The 26,783-nt window shown below is 42.1% G+C and overlaps 1 protein-coding gene across 15 annotated transcripts in view; it reads right to left on the reverse strand.

Moving 5' to 3' along the window:
- Positions 1 to 26,783, reverse strand: part of CAMK2B (calcium/calmodulin dependent protein kinase II beta) — a 208,959-nt gene that overhangs the window by 104,406 nt on the left and 77,770 nt on the right. For all 15 annotated transcript variants that reach the window (XM_083588539.1, XM_083588544.1, XM_083588538.1 and 12 more), the window contains exon 3: positions 8,559 to 8,618. In XM_083588539.1, the coding sequence (XP_083444665.1) occupies positions 8,559 to 8,618 (60 nt within the window). The remainder of the gene's footprint in view (positions 1 to 8,558; positions 8,619 to 26,783) is intronic.

The raw sequence follows: 26,783 nt of genomic DNA on the forward strand, positions 1-26,783 counted from the left end.
AACCCAGTATTCTGCTTCCGGCAGTAGCCATCCAGATGGTTAGGAGGAGTTTCTAAGCGCAGCCTGCTCTTTGTATCCAGTATACGGTCATCACTGCACCTGAACACTGGAAATTCCATTTTCAGTAGAACCATCATTGTTTGTGTGTAAGAGCAGATATACCAGGCTCTTGGGCCATGGGGCTTACAGTCTAAAATCGATGCAGGAAAACAACAGATCAGGGAGTGGGGGCTGAAGAGAGTAGGGAGGAGTAGGCAGAGGGAAAATGCATGCATATTTCAATTACATGTACTTTGGCTTGGTTACAATAAGGCAGCCTTCCCTCTGGATGTTTTGGGCTACAACTTCCATCACCACTAGCCAGTGGGGCTAACAATCGAGGATTATGTAAGTTGTGGTTCAGAACATCTGGAGGTCACCAGGTTGTGGAAGGCAGTATGGAAGAAGGGCTACAGAAATGAAGGGGCAGCAATTCCAGAGGGATCAGGAAAAGGGAAGCAGAGGTTGGGCTGGGGGGGCAAGAAATAGGAAGGAGGGAGAGAACAGGTGGCTGCCAGAATGCTTGCAATGGGTGTCTCAAGCACAATCAGGAGTTCAAGCTGTCAGTTATCTCCCTTGAGAGTCTGGTTGGCACGCCTGCTTGGTGGAAACAAACCCAACCCAATTAAAATGAATTTATCAAGAAAGCCACGTAAAAGGTGCATAAGGTTACAGGAGAATCTAAAATTTGGAGACAGGAGTCCAAAATATTTTCTATGGAGACAAACTAAAAGGTTTAGAAAACAGCTGGGTGCTTGTTTGTTTTCTAAACACAAGAAAACCATTCAACCATCTATGATGAAATTAAAATATGTCCAAGGTAGTGAAGAATACATATTTTAGCAGTATAATAATGCCACTAAAACTTATGCCAGCTTAAAAATAAATAAATCTCTCGGTCGTATGTTTATTTGAATGTTTGAAGTAGAAAATATTATAGAAGATCCACAAATCTCCCATAGTACTGAAACACCTCACTTGTGACAAAGTAGGATGTAAGTCTCTAACCCTACATTTCTGCTCCGCAAACAAATAATAATAATAATAATAATAATAATAATAATAATAATCCATTATAAGCTAACAAAGTGGCCATGGTTGCATGTCATAGTCTGAAATGAGAAGCAGGCTGATACATACTGCTCATATTGGACCTGCGGCTGTTCTTCCCTTTAACAAGCTGAGAAGAGACAGAAAATGGTGCTGGCTTACAGATGAATCCATGCTCATGGTTTGTTTCCCTCCATGCAAACTTTGAGATGAAGCCAAGAAAAAACCTTTACTTCCTCTAAAGGTTTGGAGAGAAATTACAAGCACTGGTTCACATTTAACACTAAACCATTGCTGTGCCCCCCCCCCCTTTCTGGTTCAGGAAAAAGAGGAGCAAGATAAACACAATTTGAGCAAGATGCACCAGCATGTCCACGATAACCCATAGTTTGTTTCTGGCGCAAGTTTCCTATAAGTGCCAATCATCACGAAAAGTAATTTCTGGCTGAATGTAGAGGGACACTTAATTTTTTCCTTAGTAAACACACAGCGCATCCAAATCTGCCACCCTGGGCTCCTTCAGGAGGAAGGGTGGGTTATAAATGGAATTATTATTATTGTCAGGGCCTAGGTTAAAAATGGAATGGTAGAGCAAACAAGCTTACATACTAACTAGTGGAATGAATAATAGCAATACAGTAGTCTCCCCTACAACATAGATCTAGTTATCCACAATCCAGGTATGGAGCTGTTTCTTTTGGTCTCTACTAATGCTGCATTCATTCATTCATTCTCCCAAAGGCCCAGAGGTACATTTGAAAAGACTTTACTGTAGCAAGAGAACTGGTGTGAAACTGGTCTGAAACATTATTAGAGGAATTAGGTGTTTTATGGCCCCTCTAGAACAGGGATCTGGATACAGGGTTTCTATATATCTATATAATGGGACTGTCTTATTGCATATTTTAATTATGGATTTTTATGTTTTAATGGGATTGTTTTCACTGAGTGTGTGACTGCATGAACATGTGTGCGAGTGAAAGAGGAAGACAGTTTGTGTTCCTGCGTGTCTGGTGAGTATCTGCGGTGTGCAAGAGAGTACACATGTGCATATACAGGTGCCATCCCCACCCCTGGTATGTGGCCTTTGCAGAGATGGCTGAGTGAGATAGATGATAGATAGATAGATGATAGATAGATAGATAGATAGATAGATAGATAGATAGATAGATGATAGATAGATAGATAGATAGATGATAGATAGATAGATGATAGATAGATAGATAGATAGATAGATAGATAGATAGATAGATAGATGATAGATAGATAGATAGATAGATAGATAGATAGATAGATATGTCTTAGTTTACAAAAATAGGTGCATTGTCTCTTTTCAAGTTGCATTTTCTACAGATCAGTTTCATTTGTTGTGAGACATTAGTGTTACATACTGTACACTGTTAGGTTAGGAAGAAAAGAGGGGGAAAGAGGGGAGGGGAGATTGGTGAGTGGGGTGGGGTCGGGTGGCAATGCTTCTGTTCTTCTACTTAGTGTATGTATGGGGTTTTGAGTCAGCGTCACTTGTGTGAGTTCTCTTACTATTCGCTTGTTGTATTTTCTTGGTGGTGGTGAGAGGTTGTGGGTGGCCTAGGGTGTGGTTGGTTGCAGTGGTGTAGCGTGGATTGTCAGCACCCGGGGCAAGGCAAGTAATTTGCGCCCCCTAACCCGTGGATTTGCGCCCCCTAACCCGTGGATTTGCGCCCCCTAACTCATGGATTTGCCCTAACCCCAGATGTTGCGCCCGGTGCGGCCCTCCCCCCCTGCACCCCCCACGCTACGCCACTGGTTGGTTGTCTTTGGTTGGCTGTAGTGAGATTTGTTTTTGTGTGTTTGTTTGGATCAGGTTAGCCAGACTGATTCATATGCTGTTGGCGGATTCTTGTTGTCTTGTTGGGCTGTGTATGTGATAAAGGGGAGCCATACGAGGGTGAAGGTGTCTTCTTATATTTGTCCCCATGTCAGTTTCAGTTTATTGGTTAGTTTTTCTAATAAGGCTGTTTCCCATACTATTTGATACCTTTGGTCCATGCTTACTCCTGACAGGTCTCTCCAGTGTCTGGCTATGATGCTTCTGGCTGCTGAGAGTAGGTGGGTTATGAGTTCTTTGTGGTGTAAATGGGCATTATTGTCTTGGAAGATGTTCAGTAGGAGTGACTTATTTATGTTTGTGTCATTGGTGTTCATACTTGTAAATTGCTTAGAAGTCTCTATGCACTAAGAGGTATAGAAATAAATACATTTATTGTAATCTTCTTCTTCCACCTGCCTTCTTCCACCTGCCTTGCCCCACCCTCCAGTCTATGTTTCTCAATTTGTATTGTATTATTTTATGCACTGTGGCTTGCCGTTGTTTTATTGATTGTAATTTCGAAATTAATTATTGTAATTGTTAAGAGTGGGTTTCTGTTTAATTTTTGTATGCTGATGTTATTATTCTATACTATTCTAATGATTGTTGAATGTTAGCTTTAAAATAAGCAATCTACATCAAATAAAGTATGTTTTATTATCACATTTTTGTATTGCATTAGATTGTTTTAAGGTGTACATTCTTTGTTTTTTCAGCTTGTAAACCGCCTTGAGTATTGTAAGATAGAAAGGCGGTATACAAATTAAAAGTGATGATGATGATGATCATCTGCACTCCTTAGATGTTCAGCCCTGGGTATGTAGGTTAGATAGAAGGGGACCCCCAGACGGATGAAATTGATGAACTATGCAGAACTGGATAAATTAACAGGAAGGATTCGAAACTCGCGGGACGAGAGATTCTTAGAAGGCTGGAGTAAATATACGAACTATTTGAAAAGCAATTGTAATGAAGAGATTACGCTAGTAGGACTGCAAGAAGTTTTGTAAGGAGGACTATCTGAAATATTGCAAGAAAGACTATGAGGAGAATTATTAGTTAATGATAATTAAGAGTAATAGAGAAATTAAGAAATGCAGAATAAGTGATAAAGAACGGAAAATCATCAGAGACGTTGATGGAAGTCTAAAACATTGTATAAGATAAGAAGTTATGTTATATGATTGTTGGAAATGATATGTTAAAAAAACTAATAAAAATGTGTATGTATGTGTGTGCGTGTGCGTGTGCGTGTGTGTGTGTGTATCCCCAGAAAACATTTCAGCACAAGGTCCCTTGCACAAGGAAATAGCCCCATTACACTTCCTTCATGTCGTGAAAACAGAAATGTCAGGCCCATTGAAATGGAACATGAGATGCAGAACCAGGCCAAACGATTTTGCTGCCTAAAGGGAAAGAACAAATGATGCCCCCCTCCCTCAGTTAAGTTGCATTCCACCCAGGACTGACCAAGATATTTTGGCACCTGAGGCAGAAAGTCCAGCAAGTGTCTCTCCCTGGGAGTAAAAACATAATCATAGTAAATTAAATAACTAAGATTTTACTGCCTTTTCATTATACCCAAAATCAGTTGCCTTAGGCAACTCTCTCACTCTGCTTACTGATGGGACTGACCCTGCATAGACGTGAAGCTCTCTTATGTTATTCAAATAGAAAGCGGAGCAGGAAACATTGCATAAAATGAATGAAGCCCTTTTTCTTCTCAGATTAGTGGGTATCTTTTCAGACTGAAGCGCTTTAATGTTAGATTGAACTTCCCTGCAAAGTGGAACTGGCATGAGAAAATGTGTGTGGTGCTAAATATCCTTTCCGTTCTCCTCGAAAGGTCAAGATCCAGCCCTCCTTAAGGGAAACAAAATTCATGGGCTTCTGAGACCTGGTTCTTTTTCTGTGCTTCAAGACATGTTGTTCCTCACCAGAACAAGACTAATTAAACAAAAAGGAGGGGGAGGAATCATTTGCAAATGAAATACCACATCTCCAAAAGTTCTTTGCAGATGAGGAGAAAACGTCTAGCAAGACAAACAAATACAGGGCCAATGCTTATAAACAGGATTTGATTCTGCCAAAATATGACTACCACTCAGTCTCTGCATTGAAATTCATGCAGGATGATGCCTCAGTTCTGAGGGCCAGATCCCACAAAAGAACTGCACCAAGAGAGCAAATCCAAGAGAGTGTAGAATATCTACAGCACAGATTTAACACTTATTCAATAGTCATGCCTTTCCCACAGGGAATCCTGGGAAATGTGTGAGAAGGGCTAGGGACCTTGAACAGAGAGCACCCTCACCAAAGTACAATTTCCAGGGTACTTTGGAGGAAACAAATTTACAGATGTGTGTTTGTACTGCAGAGATGACTGGAAGCCAGGAATTCCTAAGAGATGGGATACTCAAGTGAGCCTAATTCACACCACCGAAGGAAAACCTGAATGCAAAGCATTTAGGGAGAAAGAATGGCAATATTCTACAGAAAAGGGACGTGGGTGGCACTGTGGGTTAAACCACAGAGTCTAGGACTTGCTGATCAGAAGGTCGGCGGTTCGAATCCCCGCGACGGGGTGAGCTCCCGTTACTCGGTCCCTGCTCCTGCCAACCTAGCAGTTCGAAAGCACGTCAAAGTGCAAGTAGATAAATAGGTACCGCTGTGTTGGGAAGGTAAATGGCGTTTCCGTGCGCTGCTCTGGTTCGCCAGAAGTGGCTTAGTCTTGCTGGCCACATGACCTGAAAGCGCGGCAACCCCAGAGTCGGTCACGACTGGACCTAATGGTCAGGGGTCCCTTTACCTTTACCTATTCTACATAAAGAGCTCACTATTTGTAGTGTGCAACCTATATGAATGGCAACTCGTTCTCTGAGTGTCAGTCTTTCTGTAGCCAAAACGGCACCATCCACACACAAAAGCAAAGTATAGGCAGGCTTGGGGAAGGTTTGCAGAAGGAAAAGTAGCCCCTGGGAAAGGGATCTAGAAACAGCTCAGTGAGGGCTTGGCATACTCAGTAGCCGCAGAAAGCTGACTTTAGTGGAGGGGAAGAGAAAAGGGCACAGTTGGCTAGCTAGAACCCTCAACAGAAGTCCACATTCCAACATTTTGTTACAGGTCCAATTGCTCTTTCGTAAGTATCATACTAACTCGGCAATAATATTCAGTAAACTTACTCAATAAGACAATATAGCATTAAGTCCACAGGACAGGAGAACATTATGTGCAGGAGATTGAACACAGCATTATACTTCCCTCCCTGAAATGTCTTCACTTTGTTTTTAGTGCAAGCAAACTGGAGGTTTAAAAAGCACTCCCTAGGATCAAACAAAAACAGCTGGTTTGCCTAGCTGCCTGAATGTGTCATCATGCTAAAGAAAAAGGAGGGAGTTAAGCCTCATGGGCACAGTGTTTGCTTTAACCTCTGCGGGGGGTCAGCAAAACACTAAGCATTGCCCCACGGACACTCAGCACTACCAATCAACACAAAATGTAAGGCGCATACTTTTATATTATACTGTAGATGGAGATTCTGGCTCCTGTTCTGCGTCACTGAATGACTGTAAGTGATCAAGGAAGAGTTGTCACCTCTCCTAGCAACTGTTTGCACCTTCTTATGGAAGCCTGCCTCACTTTACCACAGGGCTTCAAATAATTAGCTGGTGATATATGCCTAATAGCTTCCTTAAATCTTTTAGAACAATCCCATAGTGAAGGCACAAGATCCCCGCATCATGCACAGAAAACAGATGTCTCCGTATGGACACATGCATCTTCCTTTCGCAAACTCCCCGCTGCACAAAGCCCATATACATCCTGCACACCTCACCAAGACTTCCACGCTGTGGCATCTGCTCCAGCTCCATTATATAACAAACTGGTTTTTCGTTTTTCTTTTGCACTTGTGTCTGTCTCTAAACCTACCTAGAAGGTGCCCATGACGACATTGTTTCCATAGAAACTAATGTACTTCAAAGGGAGAAAAACAGAGGACTAAAAAAAGGACCAAAAAAAGGGGGGGGGGGATTCAAACAAAATGACTGGAATAAACAGACTGCACACTGGAGCGGGTGAGAGGGGTGTCATAGTCTTAATTAGCCAGTTGTTTGAGAAGGAAAGACCTGCCTAACATGCTGCTTACTAAAACTCTTGCTCTATCATCTTTGCTGACGTCAGCAACTGCAGTGGGCTTGCAAGATTACCTAGGGGTGCACTGAAACCAGCAGGGTTGAGGGGGTGTGGGATTGAGCAATCAGTTGTGCAACAAGAATGTGCAGTCCACAACCCATACCAGCAGTTGTTGCTGGTTTTTTATTCCTCAAATTTTATTTCCCACTTTTCATCTAAAGAGCTCAGGTTGGTGTATGTAGATGTGATTATTCCATGTTTACCCTCCTAACAACCTTGTGGTGTAGGCTAAGCTGAGAAAAAGAGGCTAACCACAATTTGACCCTGACCTGAGATTATGGTTTATTAACTCACTGTGGTTTGTATACACTATCAGTAGCTTTGCCAAGTTTCTGCAGCCATGTCAAAATTCCTCACAGGGCAAATAATAATAATAATGCAAAACTATCCATGTTTTGTGAATAAGAGTAGGGATCAGGAACCTGTTGCCCTCTAAACGCTGCTGGATTTAAACTCGAATCATCCCTCACCATTGACAATACTGGCTGGGGCTGATGGGACACTTGTTTCCATGCCTGAAATAAAGCAAGCAATGTAGGTGGAAAAGCATATTTTTGAATTACATCAGTGCAGAGTACAGGGGCAAGGAAAAGGTAGTATCCCATTGGTGGGGGTATAACTTTTGGGCTTGGCAGCCATATCCTCCACTTACTCAAAAAACTAGTTGTTGAGTAAAGATTTATCCCAGTCACAGGATCTGGATGTTCTAACTGCTGAATTTGGATTCTGCAAATGTAGATTGCTAGAATCTGGAACACTGGAAGTGATGGTAGTTTGGAAAGGATTGGATATGCCATGTCTGCAATGAGAGAAACATGCACAGATCTGCTGGAGCAGATTCTGGACCACTGCCTTCTTGACCTGAGTTTTTATTATAGATAGATAGATGATAGATAGATAGATAGATGATAGATAGATAGATAGATAGATAGATAGATAGATGATAGATAGATAGATGATAGATAGATAGATAGATAGATAGATAGATAGATAGATAGATAGATAGATGATAGATAATAGATAATAGATAATAGATAATAGATAATAGATAATAGATAATAGATAGATAGATAGATAGATATAGATATAGATATAGATATAGATGATATAGATATAGATATAGATATAGATATAGATATAGATATAGATATAGATAGATGATAGATAGATGATAGATAGATAGATGATAGATAGATGATAGATAGATAGATGATTGATAGATAGATGATAGATAGGTAGGTATAGATCAGCTTCTAAGAGTGAACAAATGTTCCCCTATCTTTCCAATCACTGAAGGAGCACTCCCACCCACAGTTCTCCCAGGAAGAACACAAAACAGGCAAATATTGCCAACCCTGGCAAACTCTTCTTCTAAAGCGAGAAACTTTCCCCACCTCCACTTATCCCCTCCAAGACAGATACTTACCGATGTTGGAATGCTTCAGGAGACGGCAAATTCGAGCTTCTCGCTCCAACTTCTGATGATCTGAAGACAAAATAAAGAGCAAACACTCTTTAGCATGCCATCCAAGTTAGCTTATTCTGAGAGTCCGTCCCTTAGTACTTGGTTCTGGCCAGCATCTCAAATGCAGAGGCTAGCATTTCCTTGATATTAGACCCGATCTACACATTACAGATAGTAGAATTCTACTTCACACTGAAGATGGGGGCCATGTTTTTTAATGCCCCCCACGAATTAAACACACACACAATTCCTTACAGGTTAAAAATAAACATGCCAAAAATAAACATTCTAGCCAGTGGCGTAGCATGGGTTGCCAACAAGACAAGTATTCTCTCCCTCTTTGGCAAAAAAAAACATCCAAACACACAAATGCATACTTCATGCATCTCTCCATACAGGGGGTGAGGTTATTAAGAGAGCCAGGCTCTCTTAAGGGGACACGCAAAGTTCCAGTCATGGTGCTTCTCTGACAAAAAGTACTAAGGCTCTTTTTCTAGTTACGGTGCTGGGAGGTGGCTGGATGGTGTGGGGAGAGGAGGGTTTGGGAGTGAGTGGCAACCCACCTCCACAAGAGGGTGCGAGAAGAGAAGAAGTAAAAAAAAGGGGGGGATTTCTTTCACAAAGATTGTTTCAGTGTTCACTCATCCTATCTAACTTGAACCAAACCTGTATGTGACATGTTATTAAAACATTACAGTTTTTGATAAATTAGCCATCTCCAAAAGAATATAATTCTACAACTAATACAAAGACGTTCCAGATACCATCAGCTTCTATCATGTTGTCCCATGTTGTAAGCTGTTTCTCCCCCCTAACTAAAATGTTGGACTCTTTTTTCATTCAGAGGGGGGAAAGAGCAATGGGATATGACAGAGGCTTATAGAGGCTATGAACAGGCTTGAGAAAGCAAAGAAAGATAAATTATTCTCTCACTTCCTTAATGCACTTGTATTCAAGGTCATTTAGTTGCTAAAATTCATTGTAGGGAATTCAATAGAAACCAAAGGATATACCTTGGACAACACGTAGTTAACATGTTTTTTTGCCATGGGATGTTGTGCTGACCATTACTCATTCATGCTCTGAGGCAGAAGAAAGGAGCTACCTTTCTACATAGAAATCTGACTCTAAACTTGTAACAAAATGGCCCTAGTGTGTTAATACCATCTCTGCAGACAACTGTTTTGACTGGAAGCCTGTAGGTAAGACTTGCTTTTTTAATGTTTAAGTGGAAGAAAATACATGCATATATAGAGGATTAACTGAGTTACGCTATGATCATAATTATAATCATCATCAGTATCATTATTATTATTTATGAGTCACCTCTCATTCAAGGCAGTTTACTATTGTACAATAAACACAACTAAAAGTGGCTTTTAAAATAATATCAAAACAACCTAAAATTGGTTTTAAAACAATACGAATAAAAACCCAAGCAAAGACCAAAATGTTCATTCATTCATTCATCTGGAAAAGTTTACTGAAACCAAAATATCTTCAATTGTTGCCAGAAACTACAGATAGTGAGTGCCTTGCATCTCAATAGAGATGATGTTCGCCAAACTGTAATGATGAATGAGGTAGTGAAGTTTGGTTATCATGAATCAAGTGGAGCATGACTGACGGAGCACTCATTTCCCCAGAGGTGGAAAGGGCTGCTTGGGCTCCATCCAACCAGTTATATATCCGTTTTGAAACTGCACAAATCTAAAAATGGCATAATTTATAAGGGGAAATGGGGAGAATAAGGGAGGACAAAAAGTAAGTGAAGAGCATGAGAATATAAGGAGTTTTGCTGGACTGAACCAAAGGCCTATCTAGCTCAGCATTCTGCTTTCAGCAACCACACTCTCCTACAAATGTCAAAACTCTTATACATGGTTGTGGCATTAACCTAAGGAACAGTGTTCCATGGTAAGTCACACCACACTCAACGGGGTGCAAAGCAGACAAACCTTAGTCTCTTCTCTTCCTAACCATCTACCCATTACCTGGCAGAAATTAGCTTAAATGTCCAGTAAAATCCGGATGTATGGCAGCCCATGTTGACATTGTCGTTTTAGCCAATTTTCCACAGAAATAGCTCCAAAACATCCAATATCTTTGTGGTTTTGCAAAAAAAAACCAAAAACAACAACTCTGCCCGAAACAAAAAAGCTCAACAACTTTTCTGTCTGGATTTCTTTTTCACTTTTCGAAAACCCAAACCAATGTGCTTGTTTCGTCTGCCGAACACCCCGTCCTTATTCAAACTTCTGTGAAGAGCCCTGTATTATGACTTCTGCACTAGAGTTGTTTGTATATTTGCATAATTTATTCCAAGGAAGATGGCAGAGCTTCCTTGATGCAGGGAACATGCAGTGCTGTTTATACCGTTTACCAACCACCTCCTGGTCTGAGTCAGAACTTGGATGAAAACTGCCAGGCCTTGAAGAAAATGGAAAGGCCCACCAAGTGCTTGGCAACAGTTCCTGCAACCATCCAAGCATCTACCTACAGACTTTTACGCCTTACTCCCCAGCCACATACCAAGCCAACCTCATGCCCAGTATTTTAACAAAGGATGGCAATATGCAGCACCACTGTAAGCAGGTGGTGCTATGTGCTATGTTAAAAAGCAACTCACCAAATCACATAATTGGAAGGAACAAAAAAAGCCACCTAGTCCACACACTCTGGCACAACATTGGGCCAGTCACCATCAGGCAATGCAGATCAGCCAATGCAATTCAGGATGCCTTCGGCCTTGCCTTCTATACGGAGGGGGCTTAGCTTAGTGGAAAACACATGCGGCCTAGGACCCTCGTACCTACGGGACCGCCTCTCCTGGTATGCCCCGCGCAGGACCTTAAGGTCCACAAATAACAACACTTTGGAGGTCCCAGGCCGCAAGGTGGTTAGATTGGTCTCTTTTTTTATGATATTTATTGGAATTTTCAAAATGTTACAAAATAAAATAGAGACAAAGAAAAATGCAAAATAAAAATAATTAACAAATTAAAAAAGAAAAAAGACAAACCCCTCCCACCATATAGATACAGATTCAAACAAAAAAAAAAAGAAAAAAAATACAAAAATACATCACAAACAATTAAAAACATTTAAAAACAAATTCATTATTTCCAAATCCTCAACTGTCATTACCTTCTTTCTTAGACCTCCTCCTCCTCCCTTTCTTTGTATCCTAGTTGTTAATTATCCCAGCAAATCCTTTCCATATTTCATAATATTCTGTCATTACATTACCCTAAACTGTTTTAGTCTTATCTTTCTATAATAAAATAAATCTTAAAGCTTAAAACTTAAATCTTGTCCTTACCAGCTTTTCATAACCATAAAATTCTTTCATAATTCTTTAAACATTTTTGCTAAAGCCAAGTAATTTCATTCCAACATTTTTCTAATGTTCATCAATTTTATAAAACAGTTCTAATGGTAGAGAAAAGAAATACAAACAAGTCCAATCTTCATCCAACGTCCCTTCCTCCTGGTTCCGGGTTTTGTCAGTCCTTATTATCACGCCGATCTAGCTCATTAACCTGGCAACCTTGTATCCGAGGCCCTCAAGTCTCTTCCATGTCCCTTCCGCAGCTCTTCTTCATATTTGTAGCTGTATTTTCCCTTGTCTCCTGCTCGTGACAATATTTTTAGCCCTTCTCGACAGATCAGCCCCTTTTCCATATTCAACACTAAATTCCATATGGTATTTAACAGCATGTTTCAAAAACCCTCCAAGATTAAGAGCCCCCACAATCCCAAACATCTCATGGCCCATTGCCATATTTGAAAAGTCCAGACATCTCAGCATAGGGGGGTCAATCCAGCCCCCATTTCAAAGCCAAACCAAACTTTTTCTTTCCAAATCTGGCTTTTTCCAAGTTCATTTGTCAAGTCCGAAAACTCATATTCCTGTTGGGCCTGTTCTGTCAAAACACACTCCTGATTTAATTCCTGAGTGGGCTCCACATATTTTCCCACTGCCTGTTCAAAGTTTCCCACTGCCTGTTCCAAATTTCTAGTCGAGGTCGCCATCCAATTCACCTTTTCATGTAATTGTTCCAGTAGGGCATTTGTTTTATAAAAGACACACAACAAGGTTTCTGAATACATTGTCCTGCAAGGTCAAATGCCTGTTCCCACGATTGTAATCTATAACAGCTGCCGGCTCCCTGGAGTTGGTTACAGTTTCACAGTCTCCCTCTAGGGGGAAAACTTCTATTTGTTCTTGCAACAGAGTTTCCCCTTTTTAAGATACTTTGTCAATATTTATTCCTTTCAAATGCGAAGAACAATGGAATCACTATGTTTCTCTTCTTTTCGCTGTCAAAAACACTTATTTCTGGTCAATGAACTTCAAACGTCGGTCCTGACACCCCCGCTCCAGTATCAGGACGGAGGAAAGTTACTTTACTTTAAACTCACTTTAAACAGTCTAAAAATGATCCTTCCCCTTCTCCTGCTGTCAAAGGGGGGTTCCACAATTATAGATGATGGAATCCAGTCCTTTAAAGACGATTTTCTTAGCTCTAGTTTATGTTGTCTTTGCTTTATTCTGTTTACAAAAGAACGGAAGGCTGACTTCCTGTTTAGACCTTCCCGTTCCGTACCAAATTAAAATAGGTATTTTAAGATCCAATTCTTTTCTGCTCGCTAGTCCTTATTTGATGTCCAATTGTTCAAAATCTAAGTACTCACGGGTGCTTGTTTTAAAGTCCAAATTGTCCCAGGAAAGAGGCAGCGCTCTCCGGCAACAGCTATGCGGCTTCGCTCCACGGAAATAGCCGTTGACTCTCAGCACCGCGCCACTTCCCCCTCTTCACTTCGGAGCCCGTTAGTGGGTTCCTTAGCGAGTTGGGGGGCCGCTAAAGGTGCCCGCCGAGTCCCATGGTCACAGGCTTCATCCGCCTGTGATTTTTGAAAGGGTCCCCGCTTCGCCGTAGCGGAGAAGACCCGTTTCCCGCGGAGCTATTCCCTCCAGTTCAGAGGGAGTCCGCCATTGCCGGTGGCGCCACCCCGGAAGTCCAGATTGTTCTCAACTAGGGCCAGGGCCTTTTCCGTACTGGCCCCGACTTGGTGGAACGCTCTGTCACAAGAGACTAGGGCCCTGCGGGGCTTCACATCTTTCCGCAGGGCCTGCAAGACCAAGCTGTTCCGCCTGGCCTTTGGTTTGGACTCAGTCTGACCCTTATGTTTCCCTCCCCTTATGCTTTTGCTTTATGGGCTACTATTAAAATGAGGCTGCGTTTTAAATTGTATTTTAACCTGCATTTTAATAAACTGATTTTGTTTTGTTGTGTCCCCCCCCCCCGTTATGTTTTATTATAATTTTATTGGTGTTAGCCACCCTGAGCCCGGTTCTGGCCGGGGAGGGCGGGGTATAAATAAATTATGATGATGATGATGATGATGATGATGCTTGCTGTGCAGAAAATCCCAGGTCCAGTCCTGGCTATCAGCTTCCTCCTCCTTAAACTCGGGGTTGCCACTGTAGTGGTCAACAATGAGGAAGATGGGGACAAAGCTAGAATCAGTTAGCTCTGCCTGTCATTAGCTCTCCCCAGCCATCCCTGCACTACTATAGACACCACTAGGCTAGTTGAACAAATATTGTGACCCAGTGTATCGCTGCTTCCTACTGTTCCTGTTTAGAGAAAGAAGAGATTCCTGCATAGAGGAACATCTTAGATTGAGATGCAGCAATTTCACGCCGGTAATTTACACTGAGATCCCGATATCCTATGCATAGACTCCATCTGATACTCATGATGAAATCCCCAAATTTTCAGAACTGGCATTCTGAGTGCCCTATGAAGGAATGTCCAGCAGAGATTTAATGCAAGCCACTTTTCAGCTAAAAAGAAGGGTAGAAAAATACTTTCTCACACACAGAGATAGCATACAAAATGCCTTTCTTGAGAGCTTCAAATATACAGTAATTAAATCCGTGCCAAGCTACTGGAGCTTGCTATCTAGGGAGACCAACCTCACCCCTCTCTCTGATGATCACTGGTTGCATGTGAGGCCCTTTTTTTTTTACTGACCTCTGGATTGTCAGGTTGTTACTTTTATTTCTCAAGCATGCCAGCTTAAAAAAAATAAAAATCTGTTGTTTCTGCCTCCTGTACTGTTTTAATTAATAAATTTTATTTTATCATTCTTTTTATTGTTAGATGGTTTAATTGTTGTCAGCTGACCTGGATTGCCATCCTTACAAAAAACAAATTAATGCATAAATAATAATTAAATGTGTTGCCTAAATTGCTACAGCTGTGACCTAGTAATCTGTGTGACTCCCTGATCATCCGATACACAAAAGTATAACCCCAGCTCATTCATTCATTCTCATCTCATTGCCGACTTTTACTTAATTCTTTGCCTTCCTACGTAATCTGATTAAAAACGGAACACTGTAACAACAGGGTCATAATTATTAAACCTCATTTTCTGTCCACAGTTGTGTACTGCCCATCTGTTTTTCAAAATGTTCAGTTATTAATTTTATTTTTAGTTGTAAAGATTTTCCTTAATTTCTATTATTTGTTGTTATTATAGATTGGAGTCCCCAACCTTTTAGGCTTGGGATGCATTTGCAAAATTTAAGGAGTTGTTTTGGGCACCACAAAATACCCATTTCAACAAAAGAAAAACTGACAACACTCAGAACTTCCCCCAAAAGGCAAAACCACCAAGCAAAAAGAACACAGACAAAAAAGAGAGAGCAGGCAAATCTCTCAGACAAACAAAACTCTTCTTAAAGGGTGAGGGAGCTTGACAGGCACCAAAGAGGACACCTGTGGCCACCATGATGCCCACAGGCACAATTCTGGGAACATTAGTTATATATAATGAAAAAGTAAATACTGATGGGAAACTTTGCAAAAAATACCTAAGAAAAATAAAATTCATACAGTGGTATCTCAGGTTAAGAACTTAATTCGTTCTGGAGGTCCATTCTTAACCTAGAACTGTTCTTAACCTGAAGCACCACTTTAGCTAACGGGGCCTCCCGCTGCCACCGCACCGCCACCATGCGATTTCTGTTCTCATCCTGAAGCAAAGTTCTTAACCCACGGTACTATTTCTGGGTTAGTGGAGTCTGTAACCTGAAGCATCTGTAACCTGAAGCGTCTGTAACCTGAAAGTTGCATAGAGATAGAGAACAATGGCTGGAATGTATGCAAATGCAGTAATCCTCAAGCTGAATGAGTAGAACTTTCAATTGTGGAAGTTCAAGATAGATCATTTTCTAGCCAAGGAAGTTTTGTGGCACTGTGAAAGGCTGCTGTGATTTGCATGTCTCTTGGGACATGCAATCCCTAAAGACCTGGATTTGAATGCTACTGGGTTACCAATAAATAGAGTAGCTTGATGCTGTTCTTGTAAAGGGTTGTCCATTCTTCCAGAACATCAAGAGTCCCATAGAACATAATGGCAGTCTCTGTTTCAAATTCCATAGCCCCAAAATGTCTTTGATCTGGCAAACCTACCAATGAAATGATGTGCCCTTGCAATTAATACGCAGCAGTCATTCATCCACCTGACAGCTGACTGCAATTAGCAGCCTACTACCAGGAGGAAACCCAGGGGGGAATAGATCACTGGATTCAAGTCTGAAGGGCACCGACAGAATGGCAAGATGGAATTTCTGCTGTTTGGTTATACAGGACTGTTTGGCCAATGTTGTCTCTCATCCAGGGAAGCAGCAAGGCAGCATTTATGGAATAGTGAAGAAGACAATTTATTTATTTCCTCTGAAATTTAATCATCGGTTTTTACAGAAAACAGTCTCAAAGTGACTCAAAACAAGTTAAAAATACAAAGATTCAATTCAAAACCCAAGCAATGAAACCATACCTAGGTACTAAAAGTGTTAATGCACTAGTATCAATGACAAGGAAAATATTTTGTCCTACTCAACCAAAAGATGAATACCCAGAACTGGTCCAGAATCAAGCCATGTCAACATCCAAATGGCAGGGGGAAATAATGTCATTGCATTGCACCTTAAATCTGACAATGGTGGTGCCAGGTGAACCTCCTTGGGAAGAGCACCCCACACTCAAAGAATCACCACTTAAAAGGATCATTCTCTTGTTCCTACCCTCTGCATTTCCCTTGAGGGAGGCACACAGAGGTGATGGTTATGACTGTAATGTTCAGGTAGGTTTGTATTGAAAGAGGTGGTCTTGGAGGCACTGGGGCCCTGAGCCATAGAAGAATTTATAGGTCAAAACTAGCACTTTGAATTGAGCCTAGAAACCAACTGGTAGTCAGTGCAGCTGAGACAGAATGGGTGTTATATGCTCAGGCTGCCAGGTCTCATTAAATAATCTGTGTGACAAATTCTGCACAAGGTGCAGTTTCTGAATGATGATGGTGGTGGTGGTGATGATTTATATACCACCCTTCATCACAAGATTTCAGGGTGGTTCAAAGGATAAAAACACAAGGTAAAAACACAAATAGTTAAAACAAAAACGACAAAACAATACTCCCCACCAATTGTCTTCAGATGCAGCCCTGTGTATAATGCACTGCAGTAATCTAAACTGGAGGTTACCAGAGAATAGACAACCAAAATTAGGCTGATGGACAGCACCCTGTACAGTGGAGGCAACTTATACCTGCAATGACAGCAGGAGTCTAGAAGTATAAGGAGTCTAGGAGTCTAAGCCGCATACCCTCTTCTTCACGGGAACCCCATCCAGAACAGGTTGCACCCAACCAACTAGTCTGAGGAACTACCCACTAACAGAGTCTCAAGTCTTATGTGGATTGAGCTTCAATTTATTGGCTCTCATCCAGTCTACTACTGCAGCCCGGCACTGTTTCAGCACATCTCCTGCCACACATGATTGCATGCAATTAGCACATTGAAGATAACACACTCCCATCTCCAGATTACGCCATTCAGCAATTTCATGTAGAAGTTGAATAGCATGAGAGAGAGAAGAGTGAACCCTGTGCAACTCCACAGGGGAGGTTTCACAGGACTGAACAGAGCCTGCCAATCATCCAGTAAGTGCAGAATCCCCAACTCAAGCCACTCAACAGGGATGTACGCACCCTGTCTCTCTCACAATACATGTCTTCATACAGTCTCAGTGCCAAAACCAGGCCAAAATTCTGATGGAAACGGATATAGAAAACGAGTTTCATCCAAGAGTGCCTAGAATTTCAGTGACCACCCACTCAAGAATCTTGCTCAAGAAAGGGATATTACCAACTAGCCTATAGTTGTGCAGAACTTCCAAGTCTAGCTAGAACACATGCACACTCAATATCTCTGTTTTATACATCACTGTGACACAACTGTACACAAACACACACATCATGGCCAGCCCTATTATTACGCAAAGTGAGATAGCTTCCTTCCCATCCTCTCATCTTTCCCCGAGTCCTCTAAGCTAGCCTGCTCTGTACCCCCAAGTCAAATGTCCTCAGGTACAGTGAAAGATGCTGCCCTATCACCAGTGTTCAACTACCCATCTGATCAGCTTCCGTACGTTGACTAGGGAGAGATACCGCCTTGTCCTTTGCCTCAGGCAGCAAAATGTCTTGAGCCAGCACACACATACATGCAAACATCCTATGCACGTTTAGTGAGAAATATATCAGCACTGACAACTGGGAAACACTGGCCTGCAAGCGCTCCAGTTAGAGAACAGCCGTTTACCAAAGGTGTCATGGGCTTTGAAGACACTCGAACTCAGGATGCAAGGGAGAAATTTGCTAGGAGGAAGGCACGCTTGGCAAATCCACACCGTGATCAACTCCCGCCCGGCAACCAATGTCCCCACTGTGGAAGGACGTGTGGATCCAGAATTGGCCTCCACAGTCACTTACGGACTCATTGTTAAAACCATGTTTATGGAAGACAATCTTACTCGGCTATGAGTGATCACCAAAGAAGAAGAATATCAATGGAATTTACTACCAAGGTTTGTGTGTATGGGGTCCCACTCACAAGCGCTAAAATACTCAGGGAAACATATTTTGTCCATAGGTCCATGTCTGAACACATAGAAATCTAATCCTGGCCTTTCTGAGTGTGAATCACATATTTGGCCCTATGAATAGCTGGCATCTACAATCTGACTGTAGGTCTTTAAAAATGAAGCTGGATTATTTTATTTTGTAAGCAAAGTGGAATAAGTTGTACCTACTGGGATTTCTGCCAGTAGTGCAGACCTTAAAGGCAGATTCTGTTGAGAGGAAAATGCAGCAGGTCTAGATTGTGCCCAACTCTTCACAAGCAAAAAGACTATACAGTAGACACATCTTCTGCCATGCTCCTTAAACATTCTCATTGGCCACTCGTCTTTCATCAGTGAGCAGGCAGGGCTGGCACAACAATGACACAGAGCCACTTCAAGTGATAAATTTCAGATAACATTCAAAGGCTGCAAACTGTCAGCTTGTACAATCTATAATTACAAATATGTATTTTATCATGGAGGGAGCCATTAGTGTCATTCATTTGAGACACCAAAATGTCATGTTCCATTGAAGCACCAAGACCAGGAATGCCGATGTCACGTACTTAACTCTCTCCCTGACCCCAGGCTCTAAGGAGTGACAGGCAGCAGCAGCTTGCCTCTTCATTTATTTACAATGCAGCCCCGGCAGGCCTGATGCGTCTGAGATGCCTCAAGTCACCACTGGCCTGCAGTCAACAACTCTAGAACTGATATAGCCACGTTCCGTCTAGCACTAGCTTGGGCTGGCTGAAGACTTCACATTACAGTCACATGGCAAAAATCTGTGAGAATCATGCTGCCATTTATTGCTTTCTCACCCTCTCTTACAGTCCTACTTTCTGTAGCAGCTGTTCTTCTGTCCCAGGGGTGGGAGCAGCGAGGGCAGACTGCAAGCAAACTATTGTCAAAAGTACGTGCTGTTACCTGCAATAGGAATGAGTAGGACAAATGCGAAGACACCAGAGCGTGCATGTGCTCGCAAAACACGTGCTTGCTGGTTTGGCTTATCAGGTAGGGGGCCTACATTTTATCGCCAGTGCTCAAGTGGAGGATGGGAATGAAACCTACACTGTACCTCTGCACTTGAATACTTTTGAATACTGTACCTCTGCAGCTTGAATACTTTTCTTCCCCTTCCAGCTCACTTCCTGTATTGGAGCAAGGCTGTGAGGTGGGTATGGGTGAGTTAAAGCAGTGGATCATAGAGAAGACTTACTGGCTGGCAGAGACTTTCCAGGATTTCTCCCATCAACTGCTACCTGATCCTTTAAAGAAACAACAACCTGGAGATGCCAGAAATGGAACCTGGAACCTCTTGCAGGTGCTCTGCCACTAAGCTATGATCCCAAGGGTGGTGAAATGAGGCCAGATATAAGAAAGATAACACTGCATACTCTACTGGACAAAATTTGAACAAAGCTCAGATATGACTAATCAGGTATCACATTCAGTAACAGCAAGATACAAACTTGTTATTTTTCAAAATGAAATAAAAATATAAGAGGAAAATGGTGGTGGTGCCATTTGTGGCTAAGAAGGAAGGAAAAGGACTAGAGAAGAAAGAGCTCTTCTAAACCAAGCTATGTCTGGTGTTTCAGTCATCTGCTATTTCCGATAGCCGAAAAGCTGGAGCAAACTACTAAAAACCGCTGTGTGTCATTAGCAGGGACTAGTGGATGGATTTACAACCTTCCTATGCTTCAGTACTGCTTGAAGGCCCCCTTGGAGCTTTATCCCCTTTTTAGCAAAGGAATTAACAGTCTGGTGGAGCAGAACCGAAGAAATACCTGCAATTCACACCTCTTGACCTTACAGTTTTAATTTCTGCAGCCACCAAAAGGGTGCTTTGTACCCTCTCCCCTCCACCCACCTCTACCCCCCCAGCCTACATTATAGTAACACTGATCGTTAGAACTAAAATACAGTACAAAGGAAGTTGTACTGATCTATTTAAAAATTCCAGTTTCACATTCCAGCAATACATTTAGGGCAGGAGTGGGGAATCTCAGGTCTACTTGCCTCTTTATCTGTCCCTTGAGCCTTGCTCTAGGCCAAACCCCAGGTCACAACCCTCACCAGTCCTGCTCCTTTTGACCAGCTGGAATGGTCCTTGAACTGATCATGTTTCTTGCTTACTAAGCAGGTTATTCGACGGAGGTGCGGGAGTGCTGTATAGAAACCTCTGGCTTTTGCGATGGGTGTAGCCAGGATTTTTGTTGAGAGGACAGGACTTTTGTTAGAGGGGGCAGAACCGATGTGATTCATCAATTAGTTTAGTATTGTTTTACTGAATCTAGGGGGTGGCAGCTGCCCCCCCCCCCACCGGCTATGCCCATGGCTTTTGCACACCTAGAATGTAGACCCTTGTACAAAGGTGCATACTACCCACAACGGCTACATTCTGCCTCCACTGTCAGAGGTAATATGCCTCTGAATGTCAGTTGCTCGGAATCACAAATGTGGAGGGTGGATGGAACTGAAAGTCACAAAACAGTGAGCAAGCTTTTGAGTTCTCAAGAAAGCTGACTGAATGATAAATGGGGGGAGAAGAGAAAAGCTGGTTTGATGTTGAAGCCACAAAATCAGTGTTTAGCCATAAACCCAATCTAAATGTGACATTATTCATGTCTTTAGCTCTTGCATGGCTGATCCTCACCCCTTTCCTCCATCAGTAATAAACAGTTGCAGAGCGAGGGCTGAGCCAGTTGAGGACCACAATTCCCCTTCCCTGCTAGTGCCAATCCAGCTCTGTTGTGTGTCTGTATCCCACCTGGCTAGTTGTTATTAAAAGACACAAAAAAGGACTTGAAATATATAAAATGGAAGAAGAAATAGCAGGCTTAACTACATTGTGATCTGCTAGGTATGGTGCAGATTTTACCTTGCACCTAAGATTGCTGGGACAAAAAGAAAATAATGTCTGATCCCTCCGTTTTAAAATAAAATAAAATAAAATCCTACAGTTACCTAGGTCTGTCTCCACCCTTAATCAAAATGGCACAGGTTCCTTGTGAGATATAGAATATTAGAGCCAATTGTCAGAAAGCCATGCAACAGCCCCAGACCTTGCCGACGGCACACGCAGCAAAGGCTGCTGCCAGCATTTTATGTTCCTAGCTGGTGCTGCCTACTAATCAGGGGCATTTGCAGGCAGACAGGCTGTCTCTGTTGATGCTCAGGGATCCCCCTCAATCTGACACGTCAGGAGCATTTCCACAGCAACAAAATTGCTTCTGAACAGAGTGTTCGGTGAAGCGGCTGTTGCCTTTGAAGGCTGGGGGAGGATCCCGCTGGTGTGCAGTACTGCGCTGTGGGAAGTATCCTTTCTTCCAGACTCCAAGGGTCACAGAGGAGTCCCTCACTTTGCAACGACTCTGAATCAACCCCCACAGAAGAGTCATGTGTTGTCAGAAGTAAGAATCCAGACTAGGAAACTGAGGGCCTTCTGGTAGTTCCCTCCCTGCGAGAAGTGAGGTTACAGGGAACCAGGCAGAGGGTCTTCTCGGTGGTGGCGCCTGCCCTGTGAATTTCCCTCCCATCGGATGTCAAGGAAATAAACAACTGACCTTTAGAAGACACCTGAAGGCAGCCCTGTTTAGGGAAGTTTTTAATGCTTGATGTTTTATCATGTTTTTAATATTCTGTTGGGAGCTGTCCAGAGTGGCTGGGGTATATATGGGTGGGGTATATATAAATAAATAAATGATGATGATGATGATGATGATGATGATGATGATGAAATGGAACCATCTAATTGCACATCCATGCAGCATTTTTCAAATTTTAATGCAACCCTTCACTGCCTTCATACACCAACAACTTCAGCCTGTCTGGCCTTTATCTTATCTCCAGCCAACCATATTATCTTAGAATTATAGCGTTGGAAAGGACCACAAGGGCCATCTAGCCAACCACGTGCACTGCAGATCACCATGCTACATATAAGTATGATTCCTTGCAGCAAGGCAGCTGAGTCTTCCCACAATGTTACTTACTTTGGACTGGAGCTCTGTGGGAAACAAAATGAAGATCAGAGCAGGATGGGGAATCTATGGCCCTCCAGATGTTGCTGGATTCTCCCATCAGCCACTGCCAGCATGGCCAATGGTTAAGGAGGATGGGAGTTGAAGTTCAGAAATATCTAGAAAGCCACATCTGCCATATCCTTTCACTCCACCTATGGTATATAAAACATCCTCCCACAGTCTGGTGTACTCCCGGTGTTTGGGACTACAATTCCCATCATCCCTCATTAGTCATGCTGACTGAGGCTGATGGAAATTGTAGTCCAAAACATCTGGAGGGCAGAAAGTTGAAGAAGACTGCTACGGAGTGTCGTTTTCAGAGAGACTATTTAGGAATGTGGCTCAGGCATTCACTCCAACTGTCCCTATTTATTGGGGACAATCTCTGTTTTTTTATCCATGCTGCTGGAAAATCACTATCCCTATTTTTAGAGATGCCTTGTCAGAACGTTGTTATTATGAGGCGCTAGAGCTGTCATTCCTTGCAGTTCAGTTCCCTCCTTATGATATCCAGAAGCTAGATCTTTGAGGGCCAAACTAAATGCAACATTTGTCATGCAGTTTGTCCTGACTTCTTTTTTTAAAAAGTTGGTGCAAGGGGTATAAGATGGGTTATGGTGAATGGAATGGGTTTTTCACCCTGTGCCTCTCCACCCTCATGTTTCTGATCAGAATCTCTCGCACACAAACATGCTGTTTGCAATGACAGAGCAGTTCCCTTTAGCGCAAGTAGGAGCCTTTCTTAAATTGCATTTGGGGAGACTGGAGCTGCAGCAGGAGAAAAGGGTTAAGCCCCCCCCACCCCATACAATCCCAGTCCACTCAACCTTCCTTGTGTCAATTATTTGCCTTTTAAAAAATTCAAGGATACCAGTGCAAACTACATAACGAATATCACATCTACTTTGACCCCACGCTGGAAGTGAATACAGTGGTGCCTCGCAAGACGAATGCCTCGCAACACGAAAAACGCGCAAGACAAAAGGGTTTTTCGGTTTTTGCTTCGCAAGACGATTTTCCCTATGGGCTTGCTTTGCAAGACGAAAACATCTTGCGAGTTTGTTCACTTTTTTCCTAAAGCCGCTTGAAGAGGCGCAGTTGCGACGGACCGTGCTTCGCAAGACGAAAAACATCGCAAGACGAAAAGACTCGCGGAACGAATTAATTTCGTCTTGCGAGGCACCACTGTATGTAGCTATAAATGCATGTGCATGAATGCTGAGGCACCAGACAGTGCATGGTCTGTCATTTTGCAAACTGTGGCTGCTGCTGTATGTTTTAATAATAATAATAAAATAATAAATTTTATTTATATCCCGCCCTCCCCAGCCGGAGCCGGGCTCAGGGCGGCTAACAACAATCAAATAATCCAACATTCTAAAAACATTTCATTATAAGAATTAATTAAAATCAAATTGATGGCAACCATTAAGCAAAAATTCTGTGCAGATTGCCAGAGGAGGGAGTCAGGCTGCGCCCTGACCAAAGGCCTGGTGGAACAGCTCTGTCTTGCAGGCCCTGCGGAAAGATGTCAGGTCCCGCATTTAACATTCCTTGTACAGCAACCATTACGCTTTTAAAAAAAATATTTTGTTTACAATTTTTCCATATCTCAAAGTAACAACATAAAACTAACCAAACTGCTAAAGGAACATCAGTGATGAAAAAACAAAATGGGAAAGAGAATCAGACAGTTATGTTTTTCTAATATACCTTTAAAACACCAGGTGCTACTGTGTTTGGCTTTTAACATCATTAGACAGGCTCTGATACAAGTGTGATGAACCTTTTGTCCTCTGGATGTTATTGAGCAACAACTCCCATCATTCCTGACCATTTGGCCACGCTTGCTGGGCCTGATGGGAGTTGTAGTTCATCGACATCTGGAGGGCCAAAGGTTTGCCACAGCGGCTCTAGCAGAATACATGAATGCTGCATAGATGCAAAGGTACATTTAGAAATGAACAACGGTGGAAGTAGAGCAGTTCAGGAAGTGAACCTTGCTATGAGATGAGGGTGATATAAGCATGTCCTTGTTTTAATCTGTCTTCACGGGTGTGCTTAGGGTGTATTCTCTAAGCAGCAGGGAAAGAAGCAAGCAAAAAGGGGACTGATCTTTTTAGGAAGGCAGGGTAAGGAGAGGTGGAAGAGGCAGCGCTTTAGAGGTAGCACAAAAGGGTGAAATTTGAAGTCATTAGCTGAAACTGGAAGTCATCAGAAAAGTAGGCTAAATGGAGAGGAAGGTTGGTGAGGACTATGCAATCGCCTCCAAGGGAAAGCCTAGGAACTTGATGCTCTGAGAAAATTTAAACTAGGTTAAAAAGGGGAGGGAGGCAGGCTACAGGGAAGAAACTGACATTGGCCTTTATAAGCAGGCGTGAAGAACCAGGAACCAGAGGAGTCATTTGGATTTATTACAGCGGAACAACTGAACTCTGTTCCACTGGTAAGAAGGCTTCAGCAGTGGGTGTCATATTGGGTAGAGCAGCATGAGTAACCACCAGGTTCCCTGCCAATGCACTTGGTTGTACAAGGATTTGCCTGCACAACCAAGCATTATTTGAAAGAGGCTTGAAAACTTGATATAAGGAACTGAGGCTAATATCTCCCTTGGGCAGTCAAGGGAATTCCGAGAGAGAGAGAGAGAGAGAGAGAGAGAGAGAGAGAGAGAGAGAGAGAGAGACACTAAGGAGGACCAGCTCAGGGAACGTGACCTCTGCCTATAAATATATCCAAGGTAACCATTTCAATAGAAGAAAGAATCAAGTACAGTGACATTATAAGCCATTACATGTATAGTTATTGTACAAATGTATTTAGACTTTATTTTTTCTGTGAACTGCTTTGAGCACAGATTTATTTGTGGGAAATGTGGTATACAAATAAATTGGCAATGATAGTAACCATCTTATGTCCATTTTGGAATGTGTAGTTTCACACTCGGAAATTTCTGTGAACAGCATGATTCTCCTCCTCTAGGATAGGCTGTCCTGCTGAAATTTACTTAGCCAGCAGTACTCATTTGAAAAATCTGTATTATAAATATATCCTGTCTCATTTCCAAAAATATATAGCATTCTATGTAGGCCTAGTAACAACACATCAAAAATTGTACCAGGATGAAGAGCGTGAACCCACTTCACTTTACAACAATGAAAAAGTAGTGTATGGATTATAATCCAAAAATATTATAGCATTCCAGTTATCTACACTTCCTTCCAAACGGGCAGTCTGGTAGTTCTACTGCTTTACCTACCTTCTGTCACACAGATACGCTGCAGATGGCTAGTAAACTTTTACTTGCGGCTAGTAAACTTTTGCACTTTTTTTTTCTATATAGCATTGTCTGGATCAAAAGGTAAAGTCATCAGCCACTTCCCTGTTCCCATGTTTCCAGATCATACTTTGCACAAATTCAGCCCTAGCAACTGTTAGGCTTACAAAAGTAGCAAGGTCAACTGCTGCCAGGAGTTTTCACTTCTGTAACTCTCACCAGAGGGAAACTGCCAGAAACCACATATAGTTTCAGATCATGCCGATGTATCACTAGAAAGAGCACATGTCTCCAAGAATAGGCCATATGTTTGCTTGAAGGACACAGGATGCAATTCTAATACGGATAACTGGAAGAAGTAGCTACATATTTACTACAAGCAACAGCTGCACCAAAATGAAGAAAAATTGAATGTGAGTAACCAATTCTACACAAAACAGAAATGTGCACTGAAGATATAATTAAAATCTATGAAGGAGTCACTTACAGGGAATTCAAATTTCATGCTGCCCATTTAAAAAAAACCATATCCCTCAAGGCGAGGGGCGGCTATGGTAGATATACTAACAACAACTCACTAGATGACTTATATACCTTTAACTAACTTATGATATTGCACTGTAGATGATGCAGAACTGATTTTACAACTGCGAGGACTTAAAAAGCACATTAAGCGGTAAGTTGATCAATGATTCCAGATTCAGGTAGTTATCCATGTTGGTCTGATGCAGCCAAAATATAAAAATAAAATGAAAAAAAATTGACCAGTAGCACCTTAGAGACCAAGTAAGTTTGTTCTTGGTATAAACTTTCATGTGCATGCACGCTTCTTCAGATACACAGATTCCAAATTTTTCACAAGTCGACCTCTACACTTCTTTGACTCCATCTGTCAAGAGTGCAT

The sequence above is a fragment of the Podarcis filfolensis genome, assembly GCF_964270895.1.
Source record: "Podarcis filfolensis genome assembly, chromosome: 15".
Lineage (NCBI taxonomy): Eukaryota > Metazoa > Chordata > Lepidosauria > Squamata > Lacertidae > Podarcis > Podarcis filfolensis.